This window comes from Verruconis gallopava (genome assembly GCF_000836295.1).
Source record: "Verruconis gallopava strain CBS 43764 unplaced genomic scaffold supercont1.24, whole genome shotgun sequence".
NCBI classification, from domain to species: Eukaryota; Fungi; Ascomycota; class Dothideomycetes; order Venturiales; family Sympoventuriaceae; genus Verruconis; species Verruconis gallopava.
Genome location: NW_015622160.1, coordinates 230,782 through 257,383, shown reverse-complemented (window position 1 = coordinate 257,383; position 26,602 = coordinate 230,782). Strand labels below are relative to the sequence as shown.

Genomic DNA, 26,602 nt, shown 5'->3' with positions numbered 1-26,602 from the left:
AAGGTGTTGATCCAGTCTAAAAGGATGAAGAGAACGATATTCGCTTGTTCTGGGAGCAGCCAGGAGTGTGCGCTGGTGGTTGGGTTCTGTGTACAAAAGAAGAGCGAAGAGGCAACACGTCCTTAATAAAGTAACGACGCGATTTCCGTTTCAATGGCTAGATCACGTGATTTTGAACCAGCGCAAACTCATCTTGATTGAAGAAATCAGTCCACCCAAAGAACGTGCCGAGGCGCATTTTACGTACTTGATCCGGAGTCTAATCTCGTCATTTCGTTTTTGGGACTCAATGAATCGAATCGATCTACGATATGAAACCAATGCTCGTCGTGAGATGTATACATAGCCCGAGGAAACTACTTTTGAGTGTCGTTGATTTACAATTGCCAATGATCCGTTCATTGCCATGATAGCCAAGACAATTATTTGTAGACTGTACATTTAGTATAGTCTTCGAAGAACGAATAGAGTCGAGGCTTGAAATGTTCGGATCCTCAATTAGAACACATCATATCAGACACTTCATGCATCCGTCTCGACCGTCATAGCTTTTGATAACACCACTAGAGATCACCTTAACGAACCAAGTCTCAGCTCTGACATTGTTTCTATCCACTAAGAAACAGCTCGCACTTCCCCTTCTCTGCATTGTGCTGAAGGGCACGTACAGTAGGATATTACGTGTACAGTCTTGACTTGTAAGTTTTTTGCGCAACGGCAGGGCCAAAAAGCCGTTGGAGAGAGCGGATGGGATTTAGAGAAGGATCTGGATGGGAATTCGATGGATGGAACAAGAAATATTTGAAAAAAAAAAAAAGTGCATTTAAATGACACATACGAACGAACACACGGCTTTGACTTGCTCGACAGCGAAATGTAAGGTAAGCAAAAGTCACCTTCAGGCAGATGAAGGATCCTCTCTTCGTCAAGTTCTTACCATGACTCCGTAAATGGCATCTTCACACGTCTAAGCTGTGTCCCAGTTGCTTGGCGACTAGATTTCTGCATCTGCCCGTTGATACGATACGAGATGTGCACTCAGCAGCTTCGACTGTTTGCCATGGGACAAAACAAAGATTTCCGGGTATCACGAGTTACGATCTAGCTTTAGTTCTCTGATATCATATTATGTATGCGTCTTTTCCATCGCCAAACAACAGGTCAGGCTTCCTCTTTGCCAAATCAAGTATCGTTTGGGCAAAGACGCTATTCGCCCAGGCGAACCAACTTCTCGTGTAGTCCTTTTTGGCATTGACGTTTACGCTCTCGTTGATCAAGCCAAGTATGCTCACGTTCTTGACTCTGTTCAAACAGTCCATAATCTCCTCGTTGTCATCACTGGTCATTGCTTGAACGAGCACGCTCATGGGCCACGCATTGCTAAGACCTATGTGCGGTCCACCTATGCCCTTGAAGTCCTTGCCAGTGAGGTAATATGGATTTCCGTCAAGTGAAAGGATCATCTTGCGCGTGTTCTGATAGATCTCATTGTCTTTCTTGGTGAAGCCCAAGAGTGGCAGAGAAAGCAGGGATGGAAGATTTGCATCGTCCATAAGGACGTGCGATCCATAACCGTCGACTTCGTACGCAAATACTTTGCCGTATTTCTTATGCGTGACGACACCATGCTCCCAAACGGCATCCTCAAGGTTCTTCCCCCGAATGCCTAGCTGTCGGCCTGCACCAGCGAACCCTGCCCTCTTGAGCATCTCGCCTGTCCGCTGTAGTTCGACAGCCATCATTGCGTTAGCGGGAATGAAGAAACCAAGGATTGTGGCATCGTCGCTGGGCCTGAAAGCACTTCTGATAAGGCCAGTGCCCGAGTTCAATGGATTTCCTTGACCGTTGAGAGACAGGGTTTCGGTTCCTGCTCTCGTCTCTCGCGTAAATGTGTACACGTTGCGGTGTAAGTCGCCCGTCTCTTTGTCGAACGTTGCTTTGGACTGGGCGTCCAACGTCTCAAGGATTGTTTCGAGGGCGGTGAACCATCTGCTCGTGAGGAACTGGTCGTTCCCCGTGCTTTCGAAGAACTGGTTGCTCAGACTGAGAAAGGCTGCAAGGGAATCCAGCTCGTATTTGCACTCGAACACGAAGCTGGGTTCGTACGCTGGGTGCACTTGGTCTGTCTGCCCGTTGCTCGTGGGCCCTAAACCGCTCGGCGGAGGGGGCTGAAAGGCATTGCAATATGGGCTTTCTATCACATATTCCGCTTGTGTGTTGATTGCGCCCAAGATCAATTTCTCTATCCTCTTGTCCCGTTTGGCTAAAGTCTGATACTGCGCCAATTGGTTCGTGCTGTCACGTAACCACTCTGCATTTATGTCACCGGTGACTATGAAGCTCTGGGGTCCTGTCCACGGTGCGTCGCCTTCCAATCCTTTGTTCATCTTTCTCCACTTTCCGGAGTCCGGAACTAGATCCTCAGACGCGTCGACGTGCCACCGCACAGTTGTGTCCAACGTGTTTGGGAACGCATTCTCAAATATGCGCGCCAGATCTTTGTCTACTAGGTTCGCATTCATATACTCAATCACCTCTTCGACAAGGTCGGATTCGAAAGTGCGGCAAGGCTTTGCGGGTCGTTGGAATGGTAGCTTGAGAGGGCCTTGACTGTATGGCGGACTGTTGCAACCATGAGCTTCTGAATCGTAAGAGCGCGAGACGAGGCAAACTCACTGCCCATACATGGAGTATGTCCGGTAATCTGGACATGCTGCTGCATACTTCTCCTTCTCGAACAGAGTATCTTGATACCGATATTGCTGCGCGACCGCAGGGACCGTCGTGCTCAGAGCAAGTAGTAAGAGGCTATGATAACGCTTACTCATCTTCCAGAAACAGTCTCAGGCTCGATGAAATGTCTGGAAAGCGCGTGTGCGCAAGATATCTAAATGTCCTGAAACATTGAAGAGCAATCGGGCGCTAAGAACAAGGGCAAAGGGGGAGTTCAAGATCGGAGCTGCGCGACGGTAGCGAACAGAAGCTGCGCGATCCTTCAAATGCCAACGACTTCTTAGACAGGACGAAAAATATCAACAGCCAGGATGATTTGTGTGACGCATTCCTACGTCAAGTGCTGTCCAAACAGACATGAAGCGTGCGCTAGGAGGTATAACCAACCCAACGATCCCCCGCGCTGATCGACAAACAGAGCTGCTTAGTTATGACCCTCCCCCCGATTCTGCAGCCTGGCCCACAGCCTTTCTCCACCACGCTGGATTCTATGACCATGGGGTGACCAGAATTTCTCCAACGACGTGCAAACAACCCACACTCCGTAATGTTGTGTAGAGCAATCCGTTGGCTTCAGCAATTGTCCGGCCAAAAGCTATAACCACAGACCTGGGTTTCTACGGTGTGTCTCGTGCGGCGTCGACGTTGGTTCGACCACAGGTCTTCATGGGCTAGACAAACGAAATGGCTGTCATACAGACGTAAGAACTTAGCAGAGACGGCATTGGCAACAAACGGTCCCAAGCTCCGTCGCACCGGAAGACAAAGTTTGGAACGCTGAGTGGCTCACATGGGATGGGTCTGACGCTAAGATATGGGCCGCTCCCTCTACTTCGCCAAGCGCAAAGTTTCGGATGATGGAATGGGGAGCCAGATCGTTGAAGCGTGACACATAAATGTTTAAAGCAAACAGGACCTATTCTACACCAGGTGGGGTTCAGACAGCTTGGAGTGCATACTGCCCAGAGCAATCATGGCGACAAGAAAAGGAAGATTCTAATAGCGAAAAGAAGGCCCTAGTTCAAGACACAAGACGCACCAAGACGCACAAAGACCAATGAGGTGATACAACGAAACTTAAGCAAGTTTGCATAAGGCTGAAAACTGAGTGAAATGCAAAAGGCCATTCGAATGAGATCAACCCTTTCTGTTCAATCCAAGCTAAACAATCGCAAACCATGAACTAGATGGATATCAAAGTGAAGGATGAGAGCGAAGTAGTCGACCCCACAGAGCAGGTCCATTGCTGAGCACAAGTGGAATTTTCCGCCAGACACCAGTTCTCATGCCACATCACGTCGTACGCATCATAAACACCGCCAAAAGATCCCATCTATAATAGAGACACATAGCCGTCCAGAACCGTGACACCGTTTGCCAAACCATCCACATTTTCGCTTAACTGACCGCAAAAGGAAATTCTAATTTAGGTTTACGAGTACCATTGATGTTCATCAGGATACTGCTGGATTCCACTCCCGAAGCCCTGCGGCTGCATGTTCAATCCATTGGCTCCGTTTAGCCCTGAATACTGTCCTCCTGTCGTGTGATACCCGCCATTGCTCTGTGTCTGCATAGCTGGCGAGGAAGTTACATTCACGTTAGAATGATGATTCTGCTGTGCAGGCGGTGGGCTAATCGGCATGGGAAGCGACCAATCCGTGTCACCAACAGGCCATTGCTCGAATCCTAGCGCCAATTGGCTTTGATCTCTTAACCACCAATCCTGGCTGTCGCGCAGCAACTGATCTACACCGCCAAAAAGGGCGGAAGGAGAGTTGCCCGCAGGTGTCATGTTCGAGTCGATGCTCGTGCGGGATACCGGTGTGCCATGTTGTGTAGTTTGTGCTGGCGACGTGTGCATAAGACGAGCTTGCATTTCTGCTACTGTCTGAGGAGGAAGTGTATTTATTTCGCTTGATCCTTGGACAGGATGGGGCGATACACCACCGATCTGAGCGGTCTGGGGGTTTTGCGTCTGAGAATTGAAATTCGAGCTTGCAGACACGGGTTGGAACATCGCTTCTGGCGGACTCATGGCTGAGGGAGACAAGCTTTCTGATTTTTGAGACGGTGTCTTCGCCGTTTCAATTCCCCAAGCGCCATATTTACTATTCGTCCTTTGCAAGACGGTGATTGCTTCTTCGGGTAAATCGACCTTCCACTTGCGTGAGAGAACGTGCAGAATGGCTAGGGTGCGCCTAGCGCATAGCCATCCCTCAGCAATCTCTTCGAGGTGCTTGACACCATGTGTAATGTCTCGGCGCGCATTCTTATCTGGGAGGTTGAGAAGATGTATCGTACAAGCAGTGTGAAGGATATAAACGGCAATGTTGCAAATCTGTCGCAATCCATGAGATCTTTTATAAAGCCGCATTAACTTGGAGATCATGCCCGCGGCTTGCGTGCAAAGTCGTCGTGGAGAAACATTTTGCGGAAGCGGAGAGTTCTGCTGATTGTATTTCAAGAAAGGCCGAAACAGATGAATGTATAGCAACTGGAAAAACATGCTGAGGAAAGGTTACTATATTGTGCCATGAATGTGGTGTTTTGAGGAAAACTCACTGCATGACCAACATACTCGGCAAGCCACCTTCTTTGGGCTCTAGCTCCTGCGGTAAATTTCGTCTCCACGTCTCAAGTCGTTGATGTATATCACTGAGTTTCTTCAGCTCGGCTTGCTTCCCTTTAGACTTGTCAATATCAATGGGATTGTAAAAATTGTTCATGAGGTCGCTTGAAATCTCGCACAACGCTGATATTTGCAAGGCGACTGCTCTCGTCCTTGAAGGTTGCGCATGCGACTGGTTGACACCGGAGTCAGTGTATGCAGCCCATATGGCCGAGTCCTCCATCGGGAACACCTCGAACTTTGGCACGGTGACGATCGAGAGAGGAAGCTGTGGTAGACGTCCCAAGTAATTTGACCAACACCTGGCAATGTCAATGCTGCTAGAACTCGTAAGTAACAAAAGTCAAACTCACTTGTCAAACAAGAAGCAACCCCAGAACGTAATCCTTCTTACGTCTATTTCCTCGTCGTCCAGTCCCGACTCCAGCGAGCCAGAGAGTGTTCCAGAATCAAGATTCAAGCCCAAGTCGCAAGCCATGCGGAAGCTCATGCCACTGTAGACCCAGCCTTTGGCCTCCCTCCCACAACCCGCCTCCCTCACAGACATCAAGGCTAACGCCTGCACCGTTGTCAACCTCGGATGCTCGTGCTCGTCGTTCGCCATGATCAACCTTTTCGCCTCCTTGAAAAAATGATCACCTGCAGTAGCGGAGTCGTTAGGATCTTCCCTGGCATTCGGCCAACTCGTGAAATGACATCCAAGAGCTAACATGGCGTTGACAAGCAAGGGGGTGCAGTATTTCCTCACCCCGGAAGGAGGCATTCCCCGCATGAAGTCCCTGTAGAATGCCGCTTTGGACAGCGTTGTGAAGTATGTGTAGTGCCAGGTGAAGTACATTTCAATGAGATGCGTGACAAGCTCAGGGTCGATCGTCACGTTCGTCCAGCTCACAATAGCCTCCTGTTGGCTATCATATTGCTCTGGCACCCCCACGGCACCGCCTGCATCAAGATCCTCGGCCTCGCTGGTGAGGTATATCAGGTTCGACGTGCCGCCCAGGTACCGTGTCGACCCTTCCTCAAGCTGCAACTGGCCCATTTTACCACTCAGCGCACCCTCAAAATGACCCACCGCGCCTCCTCCGCCCTCGTCTACTTCCTCATCCTCCTCTTCCAGACCAGCCTCCTTGGCCAGAATACTTTCAGCTACCGAGTCTAAACTTTCGCATGTGCGTATCTGTTTGACGAGGGCAGGGACCTCATCTTCAGTCGAGTTGAGGATGGCCTGGATCAGCACCTCTAATGTTGAGTTGCGGGTCTTGAGCTTGTCTATATCCTTCTTGTATACACCTTTGCGACGGTGATCAGAGTTGGGATCGTACACGCACTCGGTATTGTAAACGGAGGAACACGCGGCGCATGCAGGGAGATTGCCGTCGCATCTGCATGTTCATTGTGCATTAGACAAGGTGAGCCTGAAGAAGCAGTGGCGTTTGTATGTCACACGGGACGCAGCCGAACACCGCGTTGGGACAAGGAAGAAGATGGGCGAGACGTGGTGTACAAAACTTACTTCGATTTACGCCTTCGACACGCTGCACGCAAGGTGGGTTACCCGGTCAGCCACAATCCGTCCTCATAAATCTGTAGAAAAGAGTCCCTCGTTCTGGGATACGCAGGCGAAACGTGCTCGTACCTATACATGCGGTGCTAACGCACCTCCTCTTGCCGTCCCCGCCGTCTGCTGCGCTGCCACCTTCGGTCTTACCCTTGCCCTTGCGAGGGCGAGCTTTGGGCGTAGACGTGGACGACGCAGGCTTTGACTGACTCTCCGCAGAAGCGGGTACCTGCTGCTGCTGCTGCTCGTCCGCAGTGGGCAGATCTACGCCGTCCATGAATGAATCTGTCCGTCACTCGAAGGTTTCGCCTTTTCCGGTGATGTGTCGCGGACCAGCGTGGTGTTTCTCCGCGGGCGCTCGCAGCAGCCAGACTTCGCCTCTAGGCCTATGCCGACGCGCTACCTATTTTTCTGCTGGCCTGCAGGTGATTAGTCAAAGCCAACCCCGCTTGGATGGCGCGCTTCTTGTGTTGGGAGAGCTCGACGATTAGCCTGGCCTGGAGAAGAAAGACGTGCAATTCTAATAAATCTCTTGCGCCCGTTCATGGCTGCTTGCGCCGACCCGTCCGGTTTCTGCTTTTTCTCACTGGCAGCAAGCCTGACGCGAGAACATGCGGGCTGTCCACTGGACAGGTCAAAGGTTGACGTCGATTGTGGCGTCGATAAGGGCATGACGCGCTCCAATCAAGTCTGTGCTTTACTGAGCAGACCTCCGCTTTGGGATTGCCGAGAGATATTACAGCCGACCGGAGACTCCAACAACATCACATTGCTTTACTTGAAAGGCATTGAAAAATTAAATGGCGCAAAAGACATCACATTGGACGGCATATTTCAGCGGAATATTTCCATTCTGTCTTTTCTACTGAAGATCGCGGATCCCGCTGTGGTACTCGAGTCTCGACTGTGGCCCATTTCTAATCCCCCGATATGTCATCAGAATCATGTCCAATTTAGCACTTTAGATAAGTCACATACTGTATGAAGCCGCTTGGTTTCTCCGGCAGGCAGAAGCCGTTCCCTGCAAGTTCAAAAGGTGTTGGCAGTTAAAGCATCTCTTGTCGTTGACAACCCAAAATCCAGTCACTCTTCATCTTGAAAGCCTTCATCGTCCGCCCAGGGGTTTGGCCTAGTCTGCTGGTCCTTCACCATGATGAAAGGTTGGCCATCTTCATCCTCACCAACGTCATCGCCAAATAACTCAAGCAATTCCTTGATGTTGAGTCTGTTCAGGTCAGCTTCAAGCGTCACCAGATCATGTGCACCGCGTTACTCGGCAGGACATAGTCCGGAGCACATACCTTCTGTTTGGCTTTCCATCTATCACTAGATCGATCTCCTCCTGCTTTCGTTGCTGCATCTCTATGATGTTCTGGTCAACAGTGTGCTCGACAGCTAGGCGCGTGAGCGACGTCTGCTGGTCTTGGCCGATGCGAAAGACGCGGCAAAAAGCTTGCTGCTCCACGCTTGAGTTCCACCACGGATCGACTATGATGACCTTCTGTGCCATGGTGAGATTGAGCCCAACGCCACCAGTCTTCAAAGACATGAGCAGCACCATAACTTGAGGCTCGTCCCGAAACCGTTCGATATTGTGTTGGCGAAGATCCTGAGGGATACTGCCATGATACGATGTGTACCCCCACCCTTCGGCACGGCACACCTTCTCCAAGATGCGAATCATGTTAAGAAATTGCGTGAACACAACGATTTTGACCTTCGGGTTCTCCGCTATCCAGTTCAGAATCTGGGCCTTGATCTCTACAGTCTTCGCGCTCGGAAGAATGTCGTCGCCTTCCTGATCGATCCAATCATGCCTCTTCCCATGGCCCTTCTCTTCCTTTTCGCTGGCCAACACATCTTCGCCGTCTCCTTCCTTCTCGGACCGCCTCGCCGGTGGCGGGAGATGATTTCTTGGAGCACGATCCAACCTGTCAAAGTCCATGCTGTCGCAAGGCGACGTGCCAGTGAACACAGCTCCGCATTCTCTACATCGTGGACCGTCAAGCCCGACTTCGGCATCTTCTGTCATCATTAACTCAAGGCAGGCGCTGCAGTATATGTGGTAGCACGATGTGACGTGAGGATCCTCGGGTCGGCCGCCGCAGTACGCACAAATCGCGCGACCGTTGAGTTTGTGAAGATCTTCATCCTTGCGCAAGGTCTTCAGGTACTTCAAAAAATTAAATTGAAGGCCGTGACTGCCTCCAACGCCTTCGTAATCGGAGAGTAGCTCTAGATCGTCGTCGTCTTCATAGCCGTCGTCAGAATCCTTCTTGGCCTCGTGTGGTTCCAAGATAGACTTTCCGTAGGGCTTGTTCATGCCACCTACGCCGGGAAAACTGTTGCGATTTGAGCAATTCTCGTATTCTTTGGCTCCCTTTGCCATCATAGCGCGGATACGCCTGATGTGCCTGATGCGAAGACAGTCTTTAGGCTGCGAACCTTCAATGAGAGCAAGGTCATAAATCTTTTCGTAATCCTCGCGCTCAACCAGGTCTCTCATGACGGTTTCCACGAGTAGAACATGGTCCGTGAGTTGGCGGAGACGCAGCAGCATCGTCAGCACGTTCCTATAGTGAGCTTCGAGCTTCCTCGAGCGTGACAGCTGGTTGACGTGCTTGATCATGCGGCTTCGCACGAGCTCGTAGATGGTGCGCTCGAGCGCATTGAACTTGACCCACCGTATCTGCTCCGTCGCCTTTGGCAGCGTGACAATGGGCTTTCCAAGGACCTTGTCCCTGTGCGTGCGGCGAATCATGATGCGATTGAGAATCTGGTTGAGACGCAAGAGACCCAACTCGCTGGGCGTCGATGACGTGCCGATGTAGTTGTGACAGAAAATCTTGTGCGAGCCCGTCTGCTCCACCCTCAGAAACTTGAAATAAGGATACAGCTCTTGCGCGGAGTTCTGAATAGGCGTCCCACTAAGAGCCCACCGAAACTCGGCCTCCAGCCCGAAAGATGCGATGAACGTGTGGCTCTTGTGGTTTTTGATATGCTGCGCCTCGTCAAGTCTGGACCAGGTCGTTAGTTGAGGAACTTCCAAAGCATGTTTCGGACAAACTCACACCACGCGAAGGAACTTGACACGATGCAAGAGGCCCCGGTTGGCTTCGTAGTAGGTGTTCCACCAGGCCTTTTTTTCCTCGGCCGTTTGAAGCTCAACGGGGATTTTCGACTTTGGGTACGACTTTCGAACCTCGCTGTACGTCGTCAACACGGCATCAAAGGTCAACAGGCAGTCCGTCGCGCTGTTGCTGACCAGACTTGTTTTGTGCGTATAGATCAAGACTTTGAGCGGATGCTTCCCATTCCTCATCGGTTTCGTATGCTTCTCGATCTCTGAGTACCACTGATGTACGAGCGCGTTAGTGGCAACGATGAGCGTGGTCTTTGGGCCCTCCTCGCCTTTGGACGGCATGCCATCAAGAATGTTGGCGATCATCGTCACGGTCTCTGCAGTTCATCAATGACCCGTGCGCTCGACGGTGCAAATGCTGTACTTACTTCCAAGTCCCATCTGGTCACCACATATGCCTCCTCGGGGCTCAATTGTATCCTTCTCCCGCCTCCGCATGAACGCTGCGCCAGTGAGCTGATGAGGTTTCAACGGAGTCACCATGCCCTTGAGCAGATACCCGCCGTCCTCGCCCGGAACGATCTTGATCGAGCGACAGGTCGAGAAGTCCCGCATGGCGTCGAGCAAGGCGCGCTTGTCGATTCGCGCCGCCGCCCGATGCTCCGGCGGCAGTGACGCAACGAGCCGCTTAAGAGCCAGGCTGCGGTTAGTGGTGCTCAACACCGGCAGCGTGCCCAAATTCTCGTTTCCGCGCGCGTCGTGAATGATATTGCTCGTCAGGAGACTGCCGATATTGAGCAACGGGTTGCTGACTCTTGGAACAGCCTTGGTCCTCGACCGTTTTCCTTTCTTTTTCTCTTTTGTACAGTTCTTCTCAACGCAATCCTTTTCCGCCTTTTCTTTGTCCTTTTCTTGTGACTTGTCTCCTTCTGAATGCCTCTTACGAGGTGGCGCGGCACCTGTGCCTCTCTTTCGCTTTCTCAGACGATGTACTCCAGGCTCCTCGATTGCCTCTCCTCGTTTTTCTGTCGTCTTTGATGCCTCCTGATCAAAACTATCCTGCGTATGCTCGTAATCTCCAGAATCAATCACTTTTGTAGGCTCCATCTCCCGGTATCCTCCAAGAGCATTGAAAAACTCATCGCTGCTGTCGTCGACGTCTTCAACCGTGACATTGAAGTTAGGCGACGCGCTCATCTCCTCAGACTCTTGCCTGTCACTACTTTTGTGATAGTTCTGGCGTCTCCACGCGGCGGTGAGGTATTCTTTTTCAAGGCGAAGGAACTCGACTTCTTCCAGGCTTGAAAGCTCGCTGACTGCTTTCTTCTCGTTGATCTGGCGAAGGACATCCTTATATCGTGTCTCCAGAGCAGAAAACTCATCGTCTTCCCGTATCTCCATTGCGACTGCGTCTCCTTCTGCATCGACGTCTCCATCTTCGATATCTTTGCCCGGCGATCTGTTGTCGTCGTATGGCACAAAAAGCCCTTCATCTGAGTCATACAAGCAGCTGCCGTCGTCCTTAACATGATTCTTTCCATCTTCCAAATCTTGAGGTCCAGCCTGTTCCGCAGCATCTGGATATGTTGGGTTATTCGGTTCTTCTAATAATGATGAGGAAGCATTGTTGAAGAATCCGTTGTTATCTCTGTTACTACGCGTCCCCTCCCCCGAAGCATAAGATCCAGCAACCAGCAGCGTGCCCGTAGTCACATCCCTTTTTGGTTCTGAACACGGACCAAATTGGTCGTTGCAGACTTCACGTTGGCAAGACAAGCGGCTGTCACGCGAGCGCGACCGGGGCGTCGAGAACAGCAACCCAGCCGCTTCGCTCTGCTGCTCGTTGGCCGCGACGTGCGTTTGACCCGCCTGCGCTTCCCTCGCCGCAAGCTGCCGCGCTTTCAGAATCTGGGCCACACTTTTACGCGCACTCTGCAAGGTCTCTCGAATCGTTTGCTTGGTTCTCTGTCCAAGAGACCCATTTTCGCCGTCGCCTGCCTCGGTCTCTGCGACACCGCAGATGTCACTTCCTAGACCACCGGCGGAAGTGTGTTCTGGGGCAGGGCTCGTAGGCGGGAACGTGCTGCGGCCGGCCGTCTGCTCAGACACCGGCTCGTGATTGACCAGCGTCATGCCTTCGGCCGATTGATGACCCAATGCTGGACATTCATCCAGATCGAGGACCACCGCGCCGTCCGGAATCATCGTGGACCCGTGTCTCGTTTCAAGTTCGTTCATGTCAGCTTCTGGCCTGATCTATTGCCTGTGTCCTGCAACTTCTCAAATGGCAAAAGTGTCGCGTAGACGAGGGCAAGCTTCCTCGTGGCTCAAAAATCAGAGCGCACGACGTGGGCGTGGAAAGGAAGCAATGTAGGGAGGATCCCGTGCCCTTGTGGAAGAAGGAATTAGAAAAGTGAACCGGACGGATCTGTCAAGGTGAGCTGAACGTGAAGAGGAAGTGAGCCGGGCAGTCGGGTCTTGGATGTAGCCAAGGCCGGGTAGACAAAGACGAGGTGCTTTGGACCGCGCATGCGTTGACGAGTTGTGGACCCGCAAGAGTCGCGACGCTGACACGCTGTCCGCGTGTGCTTGAGCGACGAGAGCGCAATCCAGCGAGGCGAGCAGCGGCGACGAAGGAGAAGAAGAAGAAGAAGAAGAAGAAGAAGGGGGAGCGAATGCGATCAAGCACAAAAAAGAAAACACCCGACCCGGCGACGCACGCGGCCCGCAACCAAGACAGAAGGGCTCTTGCTTGTGGGGTGAAGACGCGGGCGGGTTAAGGTGCAAGAAACCAGTCCGTGAAAATGTCTCCCATAAAGCTTGAAGCTCATGTGGGTAGGCTCTCAATACGTCGTCTTAAATGTTTCATCGGAGAACGCAGGCTGCGAACGGTGGGCACGGTTTGATAAGGAGCGACTTGGTCGGGTAACACCCCCAGAATCCTGGTAAAAAAGCGGGGGCCAAGGCGCAAGCAAAAGATTCGATGGCCGTGCTGCTGAAGTCGGACGCACCGCTGCACTCTACGAGCAGGCTTGACCATCAGCGAGCTCGTTAAAGCCAGGTCGACATGTTAAAACCAGAAAGCACAGACTAACCTCAAATCGATCAAAACATATCATCAGGGTCTACCGCTGCAAGGTCTCAATCTCCAGATAGAGACTGAGTTGTGGAATGAAGGATGAAGAGTCGCAACTCTGTGGCATTGCTATGATACACCAAATAGTTTGCTGTTGTAGACACCAAGCCTTTTGTGATCTTCAGAGATGCCTGCTGGTCTCCAACGGAGTCTAACCATTTTTCTTCTCCGCTTGCACTCCCTTCTCCAGGGAAACCTGAGCAACTAAAATTACAATTGTCCCTATTTGTGACGGAACTTCCTACTGCGATAGACAGATGTCTACCTTCGCGCTTTGCAAAATATGACGTAATATTCAAAAGGAGATTTCAGTACAAGTCAGCTGTAAGTTAAATCTCGGCTGGAGAGAAAGTTTTCCTAGCGACCAACGCCCGTCCGCCGCCACATACTCGGCTGAATGCTGATGGTAGAAACGAGCCGGGCACACTACCGCAATGTATTTTGATAAGAGATGTCCAGAAATGGGACACAGATGTGGGATATTTAACGTGTCCAAAATTTCGAATCTTAAAAAGAGAACAATCTTGAACGCGCCGCCGACCGTGCTTGGGCTCGAGACAAACATTAGATCCTGACGGCGTGCGAGGGAGTCGGTTGGCCATGTGATGGCCGACGTGCTGTTAAAAAAAGAGGCCGTAATAGAAAGGAAAAGGAGATGGAAGTGAGTTTACGGTTAGGTGCCGCTACAGGTGCCTGGCTGCTCCTTCGGGTAGAACCAGCTGGCCACGGCAATGATGATGTAAAGAGCCATGAGCAAAACACCTTCAAGCCAGTCTAGAAAAGCGGGTCAGCATCTCAGTGAGAGAGAGAGAGAGAGAGATAAAGGGGTTGATGATCTGGACTTACGAGACTTGCCGTCGCCAATTAGGTAGTTGACCAAGACGATCGCCATGAAAAGGACTACGATCTGGAAGTCATCAAAAACGAGCGTCATGTCCGCGCCAATGATCCAGCCGAGGATGACCATGAGCGGCAACACGAGGAGAGCAATCTGCATGCTCGAGCCAACGGCGACACCGATGGCGAGGTCCATCTTGTCCTTGACGGCCACCGTCACAGCAGTGGCGTGCTCTGCGGCATTTCCGACGATCGGGAGCAGGATCAGACCGACAAAGTACTGAGACACGTGGTACTTGCAGGTAACCTCGTTGATGCTGTCGACCAGAAACTCGGCGCACACGCCGATAAGAGCGGTGGCAGCACACAACGCGATGAGCGCACCAATCATGGTCAGTTGAGGCTCTTCTTCATCCTCCTCAGGCTCGTGATACGCGCCCTGCTGGATTTTCTGGCCAGCCGTTGCGCCAACACCCATGTGACCGACCTGCGCGAATGCGGCTAAGGCTTCGCCCTCGGACTTTTTGGCACCCTTACGCTTCTCGACCTTCTTGCTGGGCGCGTTGTATACCTCCTTGTGCGACTTCAGCTGGAAGAGCAAATAGCAAGCATACACGATGAGCAAGATGATAGCGGTGCCATACGAGAGCTTCTCGTCGCGATTACCGTCCACGTTGGCGGCACCGCCGCCCCACGTGAAGGCAGTCGGAATCAGGATTCCGCCTACAGCAAGCGCCAAAATCGAGGCTGCTGTCTGCGCAACCGTCATGTTGAAGTGCTGCTCAATACGCTGGAGGCCGCCAAAGAAGAAGCACATGCCCATGACCAAAAGAAGATTGGAAAGCATACTTCCAATAAGGGATGTCTGCACGATGATGATCTCTTTCTTGGCCAAGGCAATGATGCCGACAATCAACTCGACCGCGTTGCTACAAATCATCTGTTAGTACGAGATTGACTGCCGCAGATCACGTGGGAAAGACCGAAAGTAGGTAAACCCGCCCAATTTTAGGTCATTTCTTGGCGGGTTGTTTTGATCGACGGAAGTAAAAGAAGCAAAAAGAAAAAAAAAAAAATAAAAAAAATTGGATTCACACAACTCACCCGAAGGAAGCGTTCAGAAGACCGCCAAGCACCTCGCCCACACGCAAAGCGAGTTCTTCCGTCGCAAAACTGAGCAGGCCCGCAAGGGGGATGATGGCCAGGAAGTTCACGATGAAGACGGCAAGCGGGTCGACGCTCGTGAAATGCAGCGCGATACCGACCGGGGCAGCTAGGATCAGCCAATTGATGGTGATCCATCTGGGAAACAGAACAGTGCGGACTTGCTGCCAGATGGGGATCTTCCTCTTGAACGCGTCGTCGCGCCTGCGCTTGCGTTCGGCCTCAATGTCGTCCGAGTTGCGCGGATAGGGCTTCTCTTGACCGTCGACCGCCTTGCCCTCGGGCACGCCGTCCAGACTGCGACCGTGGGTCTTTTTGTGCGAGTGCGACCCCGTTCGCGAGACTGCTTCGCCATTTAGCGTGTCTGACTGACTGGAGTTGCCGCCGACACTGGGGTGATAATAGTCGGCAGCCGCACCGGAATGGCTCTCAACGTCGGTGTACGACGTCGGCGAGCCCGAGGGGACGTTCGTACCGTTCTGTTCTTCGGTGCTGGTTCCGTCGTTATAGGGCTCCGTCGGCACCTCGCGATCCCGCCCCACGGAGTCCACGTTGTAGCCTGGCGAGCTCGCTGCCGCCCTTCCGTTACCGGCTGCGGCCTCGACGTCATAGCCGGGGCCCCCAGAAAGGGTTCGGGAGGTGGTACGCGACACTGTGCGATTGAAGGGATTGTACTCATCCCATTTTGTATCTGCTTTCCACGCGGCCTTGCGAGCGGCGCTTTTTATTCTGTCTGCATCGAGGATCAGCGTCTCTTGCGACGAACAACTCGCGGAATCACGAGCGTATGCGGCGGTTGTGTGATGAGTGGGCAGGGGAGCGTGAGCAGGGAAGGCGGAAGGGGCAGCGGATCCGAGATCCAAAAATGAAGATAAACAAGTCGACATACGCATCTTTGATCTAGAAGATGAAGAGAAAACTTGTGTGCGCGTGCGGCTCTCGTGCGCGGACGTTGCTCTGTGTCGGGAGATAATAACACAACACCACGTCCAGGTACGAGGGACTGGCCTGCTCGGGTGAGGCTGTACGAGGCAGCACTACGCGCTCACACACGGCGAGGAGGTTCTAGGAAGGGTGGCAAGAAAGGGCTGTTACTGGTGAGGCAGACTTTTACCGTAGTTCATCTAGGCGATACAGAACGTGTTAGCCTTCTTGTAGTGAATGTCGGCCTGCTTGCATTCGCCATGCGCTGCCATCCAAAGCCACAGAGCGCAGCACGAGGATGATGGGCGATGTGGCGCAAGCTAGAAAGGGGCTGGAGTGAGAGAGCCGGCTCCGGCACCGAAGCGGACGACAGGAAGGGGGGCAAAAAGAAGCCAGGCAGCAGACTGCGCAATTGACGAAGGGATCTGCTCGCTGTGCAAGAAAGAGGCGAGCGGACGCAATTGATGAAGACGAAGAGGAAGGCTGAGCTGTGCATGTTGGGCAGAGGAGTACGGGGCGTGCTGGGGCTGAGTCAACAGAGTGACCTACCTGCCCAGCGCGTATCGCTGGCTAGCTCGCTCGCTCGCTCGCTCGCACGAAATGCGGATGCGCCTTTTGTCGTCGCCCGGTTTGCAGGGAAGGGCTGGCCGAGAGCCGAAAGTCTAACGGAGGCAATGCTCAATGTCGCAATGGTCGAAGGACACCCAGGAGCGACAAGCGCGTGGTCACAGCACAACGACGGGAGCGTGGTGCGGAGGAGATGGAAGGAAAGGGAAAACGCCAGCGGACACGCAAGCAACGAAGCGAAAGGCGAGCAACTTAGTAGGAGAAGGGGCAGCAGCAGCAGGACCTTGGCCAGGCCGGCGTGTGTCAGTTTGCGTGAGCGTCGCAGGGGCGGGATCGTCGCGACGGTTTTTTCCAAGCTTTTTGGTGCAATTTTACCGTCTTTGCGTTCTTGGCTGTCGTACACGATTTCGCTACGCAAACGCAGCGATGCCGTCGATAAGATCGTCTAAGCCCGCGCTATCGCACTTCTCGGCTAGCTTTCTTTGTCTTGCCTGTTGCTGGGCCAAAACGCTTGTTTCGCCCGCAAACTCGACGGCCCTGATTCGTCCCCTCGGTGCCCTCTGACCTGCGTCTGCGTCCGGTCATCGCTGGGCGACAATGGAAAAAGGCCACACCTGTCGCCCCGAAAGACCATCCCAGCTGAGGGACTCCGTGCGCTGGCAGCCGAGACGACCAGCGCTGAGCCTGTTTGCGCCCTGTTTCGTCATTGTTCGCCGCATCTTCGCTGCGCGCCCTGCTCCTTAGCGTGCTTGGAGAGTCTCGCCAGCTGGTCGCCACGACTGCGTCTTTGCCTTGACTGTTCGCAGGCCAGCAGTGCCCTTGCGTCACCGCTGTCGCTGTGCCGGGCCTGGGCTCCACGAGGATGCGACCGCAAGCACGACAGCCCGGATGATTCTTGCCCGGTCGATCCAAGCGAAACACGCGCAGTGACGTTGGTTTGATGAGATCTCCCGCGACGGACGAGCCATGCCTCCACTCACGTCCACTCGCTGCGTTGCCGCCCCCGTTGTTCGCTCCAGCTTCCACCATTACCGCGTAGCCGCCAGCGATGACCTGATCCCAACACGCCTTTGTTTTGCCCCCTTGCTGCGAGCACTTGTCGCGCGCGGCTACGACGCTCAAGACCAGGGCTGCCGGCACCGATTCGCGCTCGCTCGAACCTCACATCAACTCGCCGATCTGTCCTGGCCGCCGGTGCACACACACGCTCGGCCGTGAAACAGAGTCTCGAGCGTCGACCTTTTCTGCTGCACCACGCCTCCTCTTTCTCCTCACCGATCTTGTGCATGTTCGAACCGCCACACCCGGAGCTGCCAAGGCGCGTTGATGGGCCAGAACCCGGCTGGATCCAGGTCAAGTCCGGAGAGACGAAGAGATGATCTTCAAAGTGCGCGGCTGCACGGCCACACGCCCACACGACGTGGCTGTGCACTCCTTTCTGCCCCGCTTGCTTACGTCCTTTATGGCTCGGGAAATTCGTAATCGAGTGCATGCCGCGACTGATCCCGCGTTGTGATTAGATTACATCTTTCCCCAGCCTGATTCTGTGGCGCCGTCAGCACATCCCGTAACTTTGGTGCAGGCCTGGTTTGGCACCAGAACGCTTCCGTGCAAGCAGAGTCAATCACGTGCTCGTGCCACGCAGACCTGTAAGTTAAGCCAAACCAAAGCGCTGCCAAATGGAGAATACAGTGCGAATCGTGGTGCGCAACCATTCAGAGGTGCGCCAGCTCTCCGGGCTTACCGAGGACGGCATATTTTTCTTTGGACTCATGAGCAATGCACAGCTTCCTCGTATACGAGATGCTTTTCATTGGGGCGTCCGGCATGAAAGAACATAGCACTTCCTATTCACCCCCTGGCTACCACTCGGCAAAACAAAAGAGCCCGTGTTCCCTTGAAAGCATTTACAATAGCATCTACTCCGCCATGGGCATACATCCAATGAGTCGCAGCGTGTCCGACTGCAGCCCTGTCAGCAGCCAGACATCCCTTCCCAGTCAGCACCTAAGATACGTGTAAACTCGCCCTTCATCCAGGTCCACAGCGCTGCGGCCGTTCCGTCCTCGTGGTACCGCCTGAGCAGCGCCATCGCCTCTTCTCCGGGGCCTTCGTTGTTCCAGCCCACAGAGTACATGCCCGAGCCCAAGTGGCCGTCTGCGCCGGTGCGCACGCCCAGGCCCGCGACGAGGGGAGCCCCCTTCGCGTCGCCCTCGCGTGGAGCAAACGCAGCGCTCGTGGCCATGAACGCGTGTCTCTCTGCGCTCTCGTCCAGCGGCACCGCAAGCAGCCAGCCAAAGAGGAAGACAAAGAGCCGGAATGCGACGCCCAACCAGCCGCCCAGCCGCTGGAACAACGGTGTCACCACCAGCCCGGGAAACTCTTGTACAATCGACACGTCCGGCGCCTGCTCGACCAGTCGCTGCCACGTAAGCGTCTTCATCGTGGCCAGGTGGCCCCGCAGCTTGTTGCGGTCGCGCACAGTGAGCCGCTCCGCCTGCCAGTCGTCGGTCAGCAGACGGTCTTCGTGCGCGCCAGCGGCGACGTCGACAATGCGGCGCAGGCCCGGTGCTCTCTGGAGCAAGGGCAGCAGCCGTAGCGCAATCAGGTAGCGCGCAAACGTCGTCAGCGCGAAGATGGGCCGCAGTCCATCTGCGTTCTCTGCCGCGGCGCAGTCGACGTCAGTTCCCCCATGCTTTCGTCGCAGAGACTGCGTATTCGGGGGCGGCAAACCTACTCTCAACGCTCATGTCGACCTCGCCGACGGACAGGAACAGCACGTTGACGTGCCTCTCCCTTTGCTTGATGTCCTCGCACACCGCCTCGGCGTCCCTCATCCGCACCAACGTTTTCTGCACAAACACGTACTCGCCTTCCCCGTTGAGCGCCCTACACTCTGCAAGGATGCGCTCCGCCGCCGCCGCCGACCGCCCCACGATGTAGATTCTGGGCCGCACCGTCAGCCTGGCAAGCTGTTTCAGCGAGATCTCGCCGATGCCGCTCGTTCCGCCCACGAAGACAGCGACAAGGCCTGGGCTGAGCTCCGTCTTGATCGTCGCGTTCGAAGCCTTCACCACGTCCAGCGACACCATGGCGAAAATGTTTCCGACGTTCCTTTTATGTTATTTTTTTTTTCTTCCTTCTTTTTCGATTTGGCCACAAGGCGTACTGACTTTGATTTCAATTACCTCCCCGCGGCTTTATATGTGGCCTTGTGAAGCGTGCTGTTCAGCCTAGCACGACTAGCAATCGCATTTCTCGACTCTGGTTGGCTGGCGCAATGCGGAGCGAACTCTCAGGAGTCGACCTATTACAAAGCCGGAACCTAAGCCTCCGCTGAGAAGCTGCTCAGCCTGGCGCGTCGCTTTCAGCAGCCTCGTCGGCGTTATTCGTTTCTTCCCAACTGCATTCCCTTGTGAAATCGCAAGAAACCACGACTGTTAGAGGACATAAGAATTCAATTTGCTACATCGTGCAGGGCAGACGCCGTGCGCGGCATGCATGTTGTGTCTGTAATGACGACACCAGTAATATTCGTACAGTACGTCCGAACAAACAGTCCACCCGGATCAGAAGAGCCGGAAAATTGTTTAACAAAATCAGCTGCGAAATAATTCTCAGGATTGCCATTTCGCCATTGCTTGCATCGAACACCTGTTAAGGATAGTCACCTCGTCGCGCTATCTACTGTTATGTGTCGCACCACGCTTCGAGTCAAAGGCAATTAGCTTCACTGATTGAGCCTCGCGTCCGCCGCACGGCCATGGCACTTGTTGATCTGATGCTGCGAGTACATTCGACTTCGTCGCCGCACAAGCCGCATGTCCGCTTCTGTTGTGGCCCGACCGGAAGTTTGTTCTACATCACCATGGACATCGGAATCTGTTGCCGATGCGGCGAGGTACCTCTACTCAACCCTTCAGTTCCAGAAGTCCCACGCTGGTTGTCTGATACGCTGACTTGGGCGGCATACGTGTCGTATGGCTCATAGGCGGTGTCGCGGCTGTACGTCGAAGAGACGGTGTCACGCTCGGCCAGCCGGATCTTGGACCCGTCAACCAGATTTGTAGTGTCATCGTCGTCTTCGGCATCCGGAGACCGCACGTATGTGCCTCCGGACCAGCGGCTCGAACGCTTGCGGTGCTTGTCTGTGAGGTGAGCGACGGTCAAGATGACATTGTCTAGAACCACGACGATCAGAAAGCCTAGCATCACTGTCGGGATGAGCCAGTTGCTCGCGACAAACTTGAAACCCGTCTCAGACTTGTTCGTCAACGACGCTGTGACCCCGACCACGGGAATGACAAAGCCCATGATTGTCCGGTTGATCATTTCACCGAATTCGTACTTGGTTTTGTGCAGCTTCCCAAACCTAAGCACGAATATTAGCGCGCTTTCTCCATCCTTTTGAAACTTTTTTTTATTGGACAACCTCTTCAATGGTGACCCGTACTAGATAGCAAAATCGTTACGTACCAATACATGATCGCGAGGATCAGCAGCATGCCACCGGCACAAACGTAGAAGTATAGCACCACGATATCGAAGACTCCATATATTGAATTCAACGCCGCCTGGTCGTCCGTGATGGTCGGCATAATGGCAACTATCTTGTCCATCGTCTCCTTATGAGACGTGACGATAAAGAGCTTTGCTGACGTGAACATTCTGTTCACGATAGCGGCTGTGGCGTTGTTCCATTCGGCAGACTTGAACGGATACGTACTCGAAATGTTTGCCAACGCCGTCAAATTGCCTCGCCACGGGTACTCGACGCTCCACTTGCTGGATGAGAATTGCTTGTCGATAGCGACCATGGACGCGTTAATGAAGTTGATAAAGTCCTGGCTGGACGCAAAGTTTGTCCCGGGAGCGTCTGCAGGTTGAGGCTGACGTGCCCAGACAAATTTGAATCCTTGTACGACGCTGTTCCACACGATGAGTGCAGTGTTTCCCTCGACGGTCAGGAGGATAGCAATGTGCAGGGGGTAGTGCAGCAGCGCCCAGATCTGCTGTCTGATTGTTCCGAACCGATGGTGATCGATGGCATCGAAGTACAGGATCCAGATCAGGTAGATGAGGATGATGGCCGAAACGACTGTGCCGATCTCCGCGCCGCTGTTCGTCACCTGTCCCTTGGTTACGCACGAAACGGACTTAACCATCCCGATGATACCTTCGCCCATAAGAATCAGTGAGAGGAGACCCATCCTTTCAACGAGATGCGTGTACTTGAAGCTTATGATTCTAAAGAAGATTGCGATGAGCATGGTGGCGACACCTTCTCCAATGGACAGGACGAACCTAATCAGATCAACTGTGAGCGTATCGAAAACAAGAGAGGACAAAGTTCTTCTCACCAAACAAACAGCTCGTACCACAGGATAGGGCCTGCACTTGGGAATGAGAAATGGGTGATCAAGTACAGGACCGCCGTTGTGATGTACACGGCTGCCGTCATGCCCAGTGGAAGCAGAGCTTTCTTGAACCGTCTGCTCTGCCACATAACCACGATATACTGTACCGCAATAACGATCCTGGACACGAACAAGACCAGCGCGAACGCCTTATAGTATCTAGTTTCAGGTTAGAATCAGCACCGTATTTGGTATCATCAACGACAACGAGATTGACACGCTCTGCCATTGTGTTCCGACAAAAAAGTCCCTTAAAAAAATAATATAAAAAATGGAGAACGAAAAGAAAAGAAAAGAAAAGAAAAGAAAAGAAAAGGGAAAGGGGTCACATACCTTTGGTCCACTGCCTTATCGTACTTATCAAACACAGGTCCCGCAAAGACAAATCCGGCCATGACCCCAAAGTGCACCAACTTGCACACTCTGTTGTACACGGAGTCTGCGACGAAACGCACGTCGTACAGTATTGTCGACAGCCACGTGAACCACATCAGCGTGAATAGCTTCAAGTAATTGAGAACGGCTGCCGTGGGTGCAATCAGTACGCTGGGCGGTAATCCTCTCTGTGCTCGAGACACGTACACGGAGCATCGACGTGCTGATGCATCGCCGTAAAGTACGCCAGGTTCGCCACGAAGAACAGGTCGTAGAACAGCTCGATCGTGCTGGCTTCATGGTGGGACTTGTAGATGTTGGGGTTGCCACTACTCGTCGTTGAGATGGTGTCAAAGCTTTTAGGTCTTCGCGACTTGTATTTGTCCTGGTCGGGAGAATCTGCAAGTTCAGAAACGATGTCTTCGGTCGCGTTTAAAGGTGACGATATCAGTGGTAGATGGCCTCGAGAGTCGCCATTCCTGTGAGGGAGACTCTTGACTGCTGGCTTTCGCCCCCTCACCGAGAGGAAGTGGCCGAAATCCATAGCCGTTGACGGGAGGCACTTGGCAGTCTTAGACGCTTAGACCGATACTGTTCGCAAAAATCACTGTGTCTGCGAGCAGCGAGCGCAGTACAGCCTTTAGGATTGGAAAAGCTGTCGGGACCAAAGGATGGGGAATCAAGCCAAGAGAGCTCGAACCGCCGGCCATTCTGCTGGTCTTATACCAGAAAGGACTTGCTGAAAAGGTTGTACCACAGCTGATGTCTTGGTATACAGATTAACGCCACGCTATTCTGAGGGATCCTCACAGCTGCAGAACTGTCTTGCTCTTGGCGGCATATCGCCTATTCTAGAGTCGAAGCATAAGTGCCAAGCTGCATGCAGGCGCAACCAGCACAGCACGTTCGGATTCAGCCGCACTGGTGGAGACTCTTTCTTGCGCGCACAAACGGTGTAAACAGGCATGCCATCGCGGTATATCTTCTTGCATGGCGTATTTCTGACCTTCACGACACGTTTGTACGTATCCGACTGAAGCTGTGCGTTCGTCACAATCCAATTATACTTACATCAAGTGCCTGGGCTGAGCATGCGCCTTCGGAACAAGTGCTCCCGATAGGACTGCGCTATCTTTCGTAGAATAAGAACGTCCACGAGGTGCTAGTGCTGAGAAAAGCGTCATGTATCTGGGGAGCAGATGCTCCAATGGAAAACAAAACTGCGACTTGGCGAAGACGCCTGCTGGCTTGGTCACGCATCCAAGGGCTGATGTTGGCGCCACTGGAATTGCCGCGTTTTAGCGAAACAACAAGCTCCAAGCATCCTCCCCATTAGATCGAAAACATCGACAACATGTTCGCGTCGTGAGGGCAGGAAGAGATCGGCCAAGGTAAATCTCCTTGCAAACGAAAACCACAAGGACGAAATGATATGTGGTTCTTATTGTAACGACACCTTCGGACTTGGCCGCAGCATCATCGAGTCCAGGGCAGCGAGGGAATTCCGCAAGATCTAGATTTTCTTGGCCCGTCTTGTCCTGTGCTGCTTGGCGACGCTGCCAAGAATGCTTGAAGGAAGCGACTGGTGGTGAGCGCGGTTGGACCTCAGTCTAAGCTTCGTGAGAACGCGCAGTTTCAATTGCTTAACGAACCAGCTCTTCTGCTTGCTTAGACTGCGGTATTGCTGCAGTCCAGGACACGATTCGCACTGACTTTCGTCAGCTCCGGGCAGACCTGCTTTTCACAAGGGACCAAGCAGCTCTCTCTTCCTCAGCGTCTGCTTGATGCGGAGTCTCACATTCGGTGGACCACCAAAGGCCCCAGGATCGCCCCTAGCTCCTGATAGCCAAGGTGCACCGTTGACTACCAGAATTTGAGCTTAGGTGCCCCCTTTTCTAACACCAGTCCAAAGCTCTTTGGCAGATGCGGTGAACAGTTTGGTGTCACGTGTCTGTATTCGAGGCTATAACGACGCTCTCGTTGATGGGCATACGGAATATCCCACATAAACCGACGTTTATTACGTCTTTCCGTTGAAGAAAACCAGGTCTAGCTATTGGACTAAGACCCTACAATATCATAATTTTAACATGGTCATCCGTGTGCGACGTAAAACCTCCCTAGCAGCTGGGAAAAAGATTAATAATAGCGGATCTCCATCGCTCAGCAAGTGGAAACATTTCGTGTCTTTTGGCGCCATAATGCGGGATAATGGGCGGGAGGTCTCCAAATTCAGAAGCGTGGCAGCGCGAGGGCGATGACACTGGAGGAGAGTCACTCGCGTCCCATGTTGGCATTGTTAAGCATGTCTATTCACGCTCACTGTAGATGGGAGCACGAACTGGAATTGTACTTGGAGAAAGACTGTACGTGCTTTTATTTCACGCAGGCATACTGTAACCGCGCAGAGACCCATCTGATCCTTTTAGGCAACTCAAGCACGAGGCGTCAGTCCAATACTATTTTCTTCTTCGCGCTGAAGCAGAAGTCATGTTCAGAAATGGAGAAAACAGAGGGAGGTTCATCGAAGCTCCCAATAGTCTACGGTCGGGCTGGACACGTTCAAGGTATGAGCACCTAAAAAAAATGGAGATGAACATACTGGTTCTGAATCGGCGGAGTGAGGGTCTCTTGCTTTTTAATGCTATCGCGTAGTCGAAAGACCCACGGCTTTCGATGACAGAGCGGCCGTAAAGGATGTATGGGAATGAACAGGCTACGCAAAGCATACAGTATGGAGGATGTTAGAAAATGTTCACCATGTAATGTGAGCGTGCTCCGATGTTGGTTTTGAAACCACACGTACCTGGACTGGCATTGAGGCAATGAAATCTAACAAAGAGCAGAGTTGGGTTTCCCAAGCTGGCGCGATTGTTAGCACCAATAAAGAACATACTGCTAGCATCTCAAGTAGGCGCTAACTTCGACATGTACCAGTATCCTCTGCAATGACGTGATTCGCATTAGTTCCGTCATTGACAAGTTGCTGATATATACATAGCCTTGCAGATGTCGCTGGAAGCCACCCTGCGCTCTGCGAACCGTGCTTTAGCAGCAGCTCCAAGACGTGGACGATCTAGACCTGCTTGTTCGCAAGGTTGGCGAATCGATTCGACAATTTTTCTTATCAGGCGGCAGGCTTGGAGGACTTGGTCAAGCACGGGTGTCTTTAGGGCCAACTGAATGGAAGTTATTGCATGTTTGGGTGCCAGCCGTTGATACAATTCTGCTAATCGACCAAATCTTCGGTCGACAAATAACGAGTTTACGGCCGATCAGGCTGAGCTCAGAAATTAAAAGGGGCGAAAATCACGGCCGGCTTGAAATTTGCAAGACTGCCACTGCGCATTGACACGCGCGGGTTCTATGAAAGCTGTTTGACATACTTGGAGCGCCGGCTTGAGGTTGTGAACAGCATTTTGTTACATAATTCTCGTGTTGCCTCTCGCTTAACCCACTCGTTCAAACGCTTTGATGAACCAAAGGTTCCTGCATACCATACCGATATTGCATAACTCCGCCCTGAAAAATCTTGGGCTTTTGCTGGTGACTATCGAACTCAACTTGATTTGATCCTGGCGGCGGGGATCTCAATGCTTAGCTGAGCTTCGATAGCGGCTTCTTGGCCATGCACGAATCTTCACAGGACTGGTGCCAGCCGACTTCCAATCGACGAAGCAACGAGGAAGTGAGGCATGGCGATAGCGCGAACTCTACAAAGTCTATACTGGCTATCGTTATCCAGTAGTAGACGAGAATCAGAAACGATGCCCGTGCAAAGTCGCACGTTCTCAGGTTCAGAATGGGTGGAAGGTCAGACAAGATTCAACTGCAGCCTCAACAAATATTCCCGAGCCTAGCAGTCGGTCGCCGAAGAAGCCAAGAACCGGCCTCCCCACAACCGATGGCATCAAGCCAAAGCCAGTGTCGACATATAAAAAGCATGGGATGTCTAGCTTTCCAATAACGTTCTTCAACTTTGCAACGTGCCTGTTCCGCATTGAACAATCGCACGGCACCTTTCACTCGTCCTCGCGTGGGTGATGAGCCACAACTGACATTGATGTAGCTTGTGACTGGCTGAGAGCTCCAACTACATTTGCCTTGCCACTAAGACCACACATTCTCGAACAGCTGTGCATCATAACATAATAATGGATGTCATCATTCCATTCGC

General features: G+C 52.8%; 6 protein-coding genes across 10 annotated transcripts; all 6 read right to left on the bottom strand.

The window, feature by feature from the left end:
• Positions 1-848: 848 nt before the first annotated feature.
• PV09_06736 (uncharacterized protein) lies at positions 849-3,102 on the bottom strand. Its single transcript, XM_016360423.1, has 2 exons — positions 2,677-3,102; positions 849-2,622 (listed from the first exon to the last, which is right to left on the bottom strand). The coding sequence occupies exons 1-2, from the start codon at positions 2,826-2,828 to the stop codon at positions 1,122-1,124; spliced, it is 1,653 nt and encodes a 550-aa protein (XP_016211762.1). The 5' UTR covers positions 2,829-3,102; the 3' UTR covers positions 849-1,121.
• A 589-nt stretch (positions 3,103-3,691) lies between these two features.
• On the bottom strand, positions 3,692-7,540 carry PV09_06735 (uncharacterized protein). The gene is made up of 5 exons (XM_016360422.1): positions 7,002-7,540; positions 6,879-6,900; positions 5,719-6,747; positions 5,299-5,667; positions 3,692-5,243 (listed from the first exon to the last, which is right to left on the bottom strand). Exons 1-5 carry the CDS (start codon positions 7,198-7,200, stop codon positions 4,166-4,168), a joined length of 2,697 nt encoding a protein of 898 aa, XP_016211761.1. The 5' UTR covers positions 7,201-7,540; the 3' UTR covers positions 3,692-4,165.
• A 198-nt stretch (positions 7,541-7,738) lies between these two features.
• On the bottom strand, positions 7,739-12,210 carry PV09_06734 (the record flags this gene model as incomplete). 2 transcript variants are annotated; one of them, XM_016360421.1, is made up of 5 exons in its annotated part: positions 7,739-7,840; positions 7,902-8,148; positions 8,225-9,940; positions 9,995-10,382; positions 10,434-12,210. In XM_016360421.1, the coding sequence occupies 4 exons, from the start codon at positions 12,208-12,210 to the stop codon at positions 8,007-8,009; spliced, it is 4,023 nt and encodes a 1,340-aa protein (XP_016211760.1). In that variant the 3' UTR covers positions 7,739-7,840; positions 7,902-8,006. The 2 variants fall into 2 exon arrangements, with proteins under 2 accessions (XP_016211760.1, XP_016211759.1); XM_016360420.1 differs by having other exon boundaries at positions 7,739-8,148.
• Positions 12,211-13,184: 974 nt separating this feature from the next.
• Positions 13,185-16,924, bottom strand: PV09_06733 (calcium/proton exchanger). 4 transcript variants are annotated; one of them, XM_016360419.1, is made up of 5 exons: positions 16,616-16,924; positions 16,032-16,266; positions 15,083-15,875; positions 13,988-14,907; positions 13,185-13,915 (listed from the first exon to the last, which is right to left on the bottom strand). In XM_016360419.1, exons 2-5 carry the CDS (start codon positions 16,033-16,035, stop codon positions 13,815-13,817), a joined length of 1,818 nt encoding a protein of 605 aa, XP_016211758.1. In that variant the 5' UTR covers positions 16,036-16,266; positions 16,616-16,924; the 3' UTR covers positions 13,185-13,814. The 4 variants fall into 4 exon arrangements, with proteins under 4 accessions (XP_016211758.1, XP_016211756.1, XP_016211757.1 ...); XM_016360417.1 differs by having other exon boundaries at positions 16,251-16,266; XM_016360418.1 differs by having other exon boundaries at positions 16,032-16,924.
• Positions 16,925-18,482: 1,558 nt separating this feature from the next.
• On the bottom strand, positions 18,483-19,725 carry PV09_06732 (uncharacterized protein; the record flags this gene model as incomplete). The annotated part of the gene is made up of 2 exons (XM_016360415.1): positions 18,483-19,294; positions 19,371-19,725. 2 exons carry the CDS (start codon positions 19,723-19,725, stop codon positions 18,609-18,611), a joined length of 1,041 nt encoding a protein of 346 aa, XP_016211754.1. The 3' UTR covers positions 18,483-18,608.
• Positions 19,726-20,249: 524 nt separating this feature from the next.
• On the bottom strand, positions 20,250-22,969 carry PV09_06731 (uncharacterized protein; the record flags this gene model as incomplete). Its single annotated transcript, XM_016360414.1, has 5 exons — positions 20,250-21,005; positions 21,110-21,937; positions 21,994-22,209; positions 22,384-22,573; positions 22,633-22,969. The coding sequence occupies 5 exons, from the start codon at positions 22,967-22,969 to the stop codon at positions 20,492-20,494; spliced, it is 2,085 nt and encodes a 694-aa protein (XP_016211753.1). The 3' UTR covers positions 20,250-20,491.
• Between the last annotated feature and the right edge of the window lie 3,633 nt (positions 22,970-26,602).

What these genes read in the sequence shown, in the direction of transcription:
- PV09_06736 (XM_016360423.1), bottom strand. Translation starts at nt 2,828, where the DNA reads ATGAGTAAGCGTTATCATAGCCTCTTACTACTTGCTCTGAGCACGACG. An exon ending in ACATACTCCATGTATGGGCA is followed by an intron (nt 2,623 to 2,676) that starts GTGAGTTTGCCT and finishes TGGTTGCAACAG; the next exon opens with TCCGCCATACAGTCAAGGCC.
- PV09_06735 (XM_016360422.1), bottom strand. Translation starts at nt 7,200, where the DNA reads ATGGACGGCGTAGATCTGCCCACTGCGGACGAGCAGCAGCAGCAGCAG. An exon ending in GGTTGCTTCTTGTTTGACAA is followed by an intron (nt 5,668 to 5,718) that starts GTGAGTTTGACT and finishes TGACATTGCCAG; the next exon opens with GTGTTGGTCAAATTACTTGG. An exon ending in CCGAGTATGTTGGTCATGCA is followed by an intron (nt 5,244 to 5,298) that starts GTGAGTTTTCCT and finishes ACCTTTCCTCAG; the next exon opens with CATGTTTTTCCAGTTGCTAT.
- PV09_06733 (XM_016360416.1), bottom strand. An exon ending in CTTCTGAACGCTTCCTTCGG is followed by an intron (nt 14,908 to 15,082) that starts GTGAGTTGTGTG and finishes GATGATTTGTAG; the next exon opens with CAACGCGGTCGAGTTGATTG. An exon ending in AATTGGCGACGGCAAGTCTC is followed by an intron (nt 13,916 to 13,987) that starts GTAAGTCCAGAT and finishes CCGCTTTTCTAG; the next exon opens with ACTGGCTTGAAGGTGTTTTG.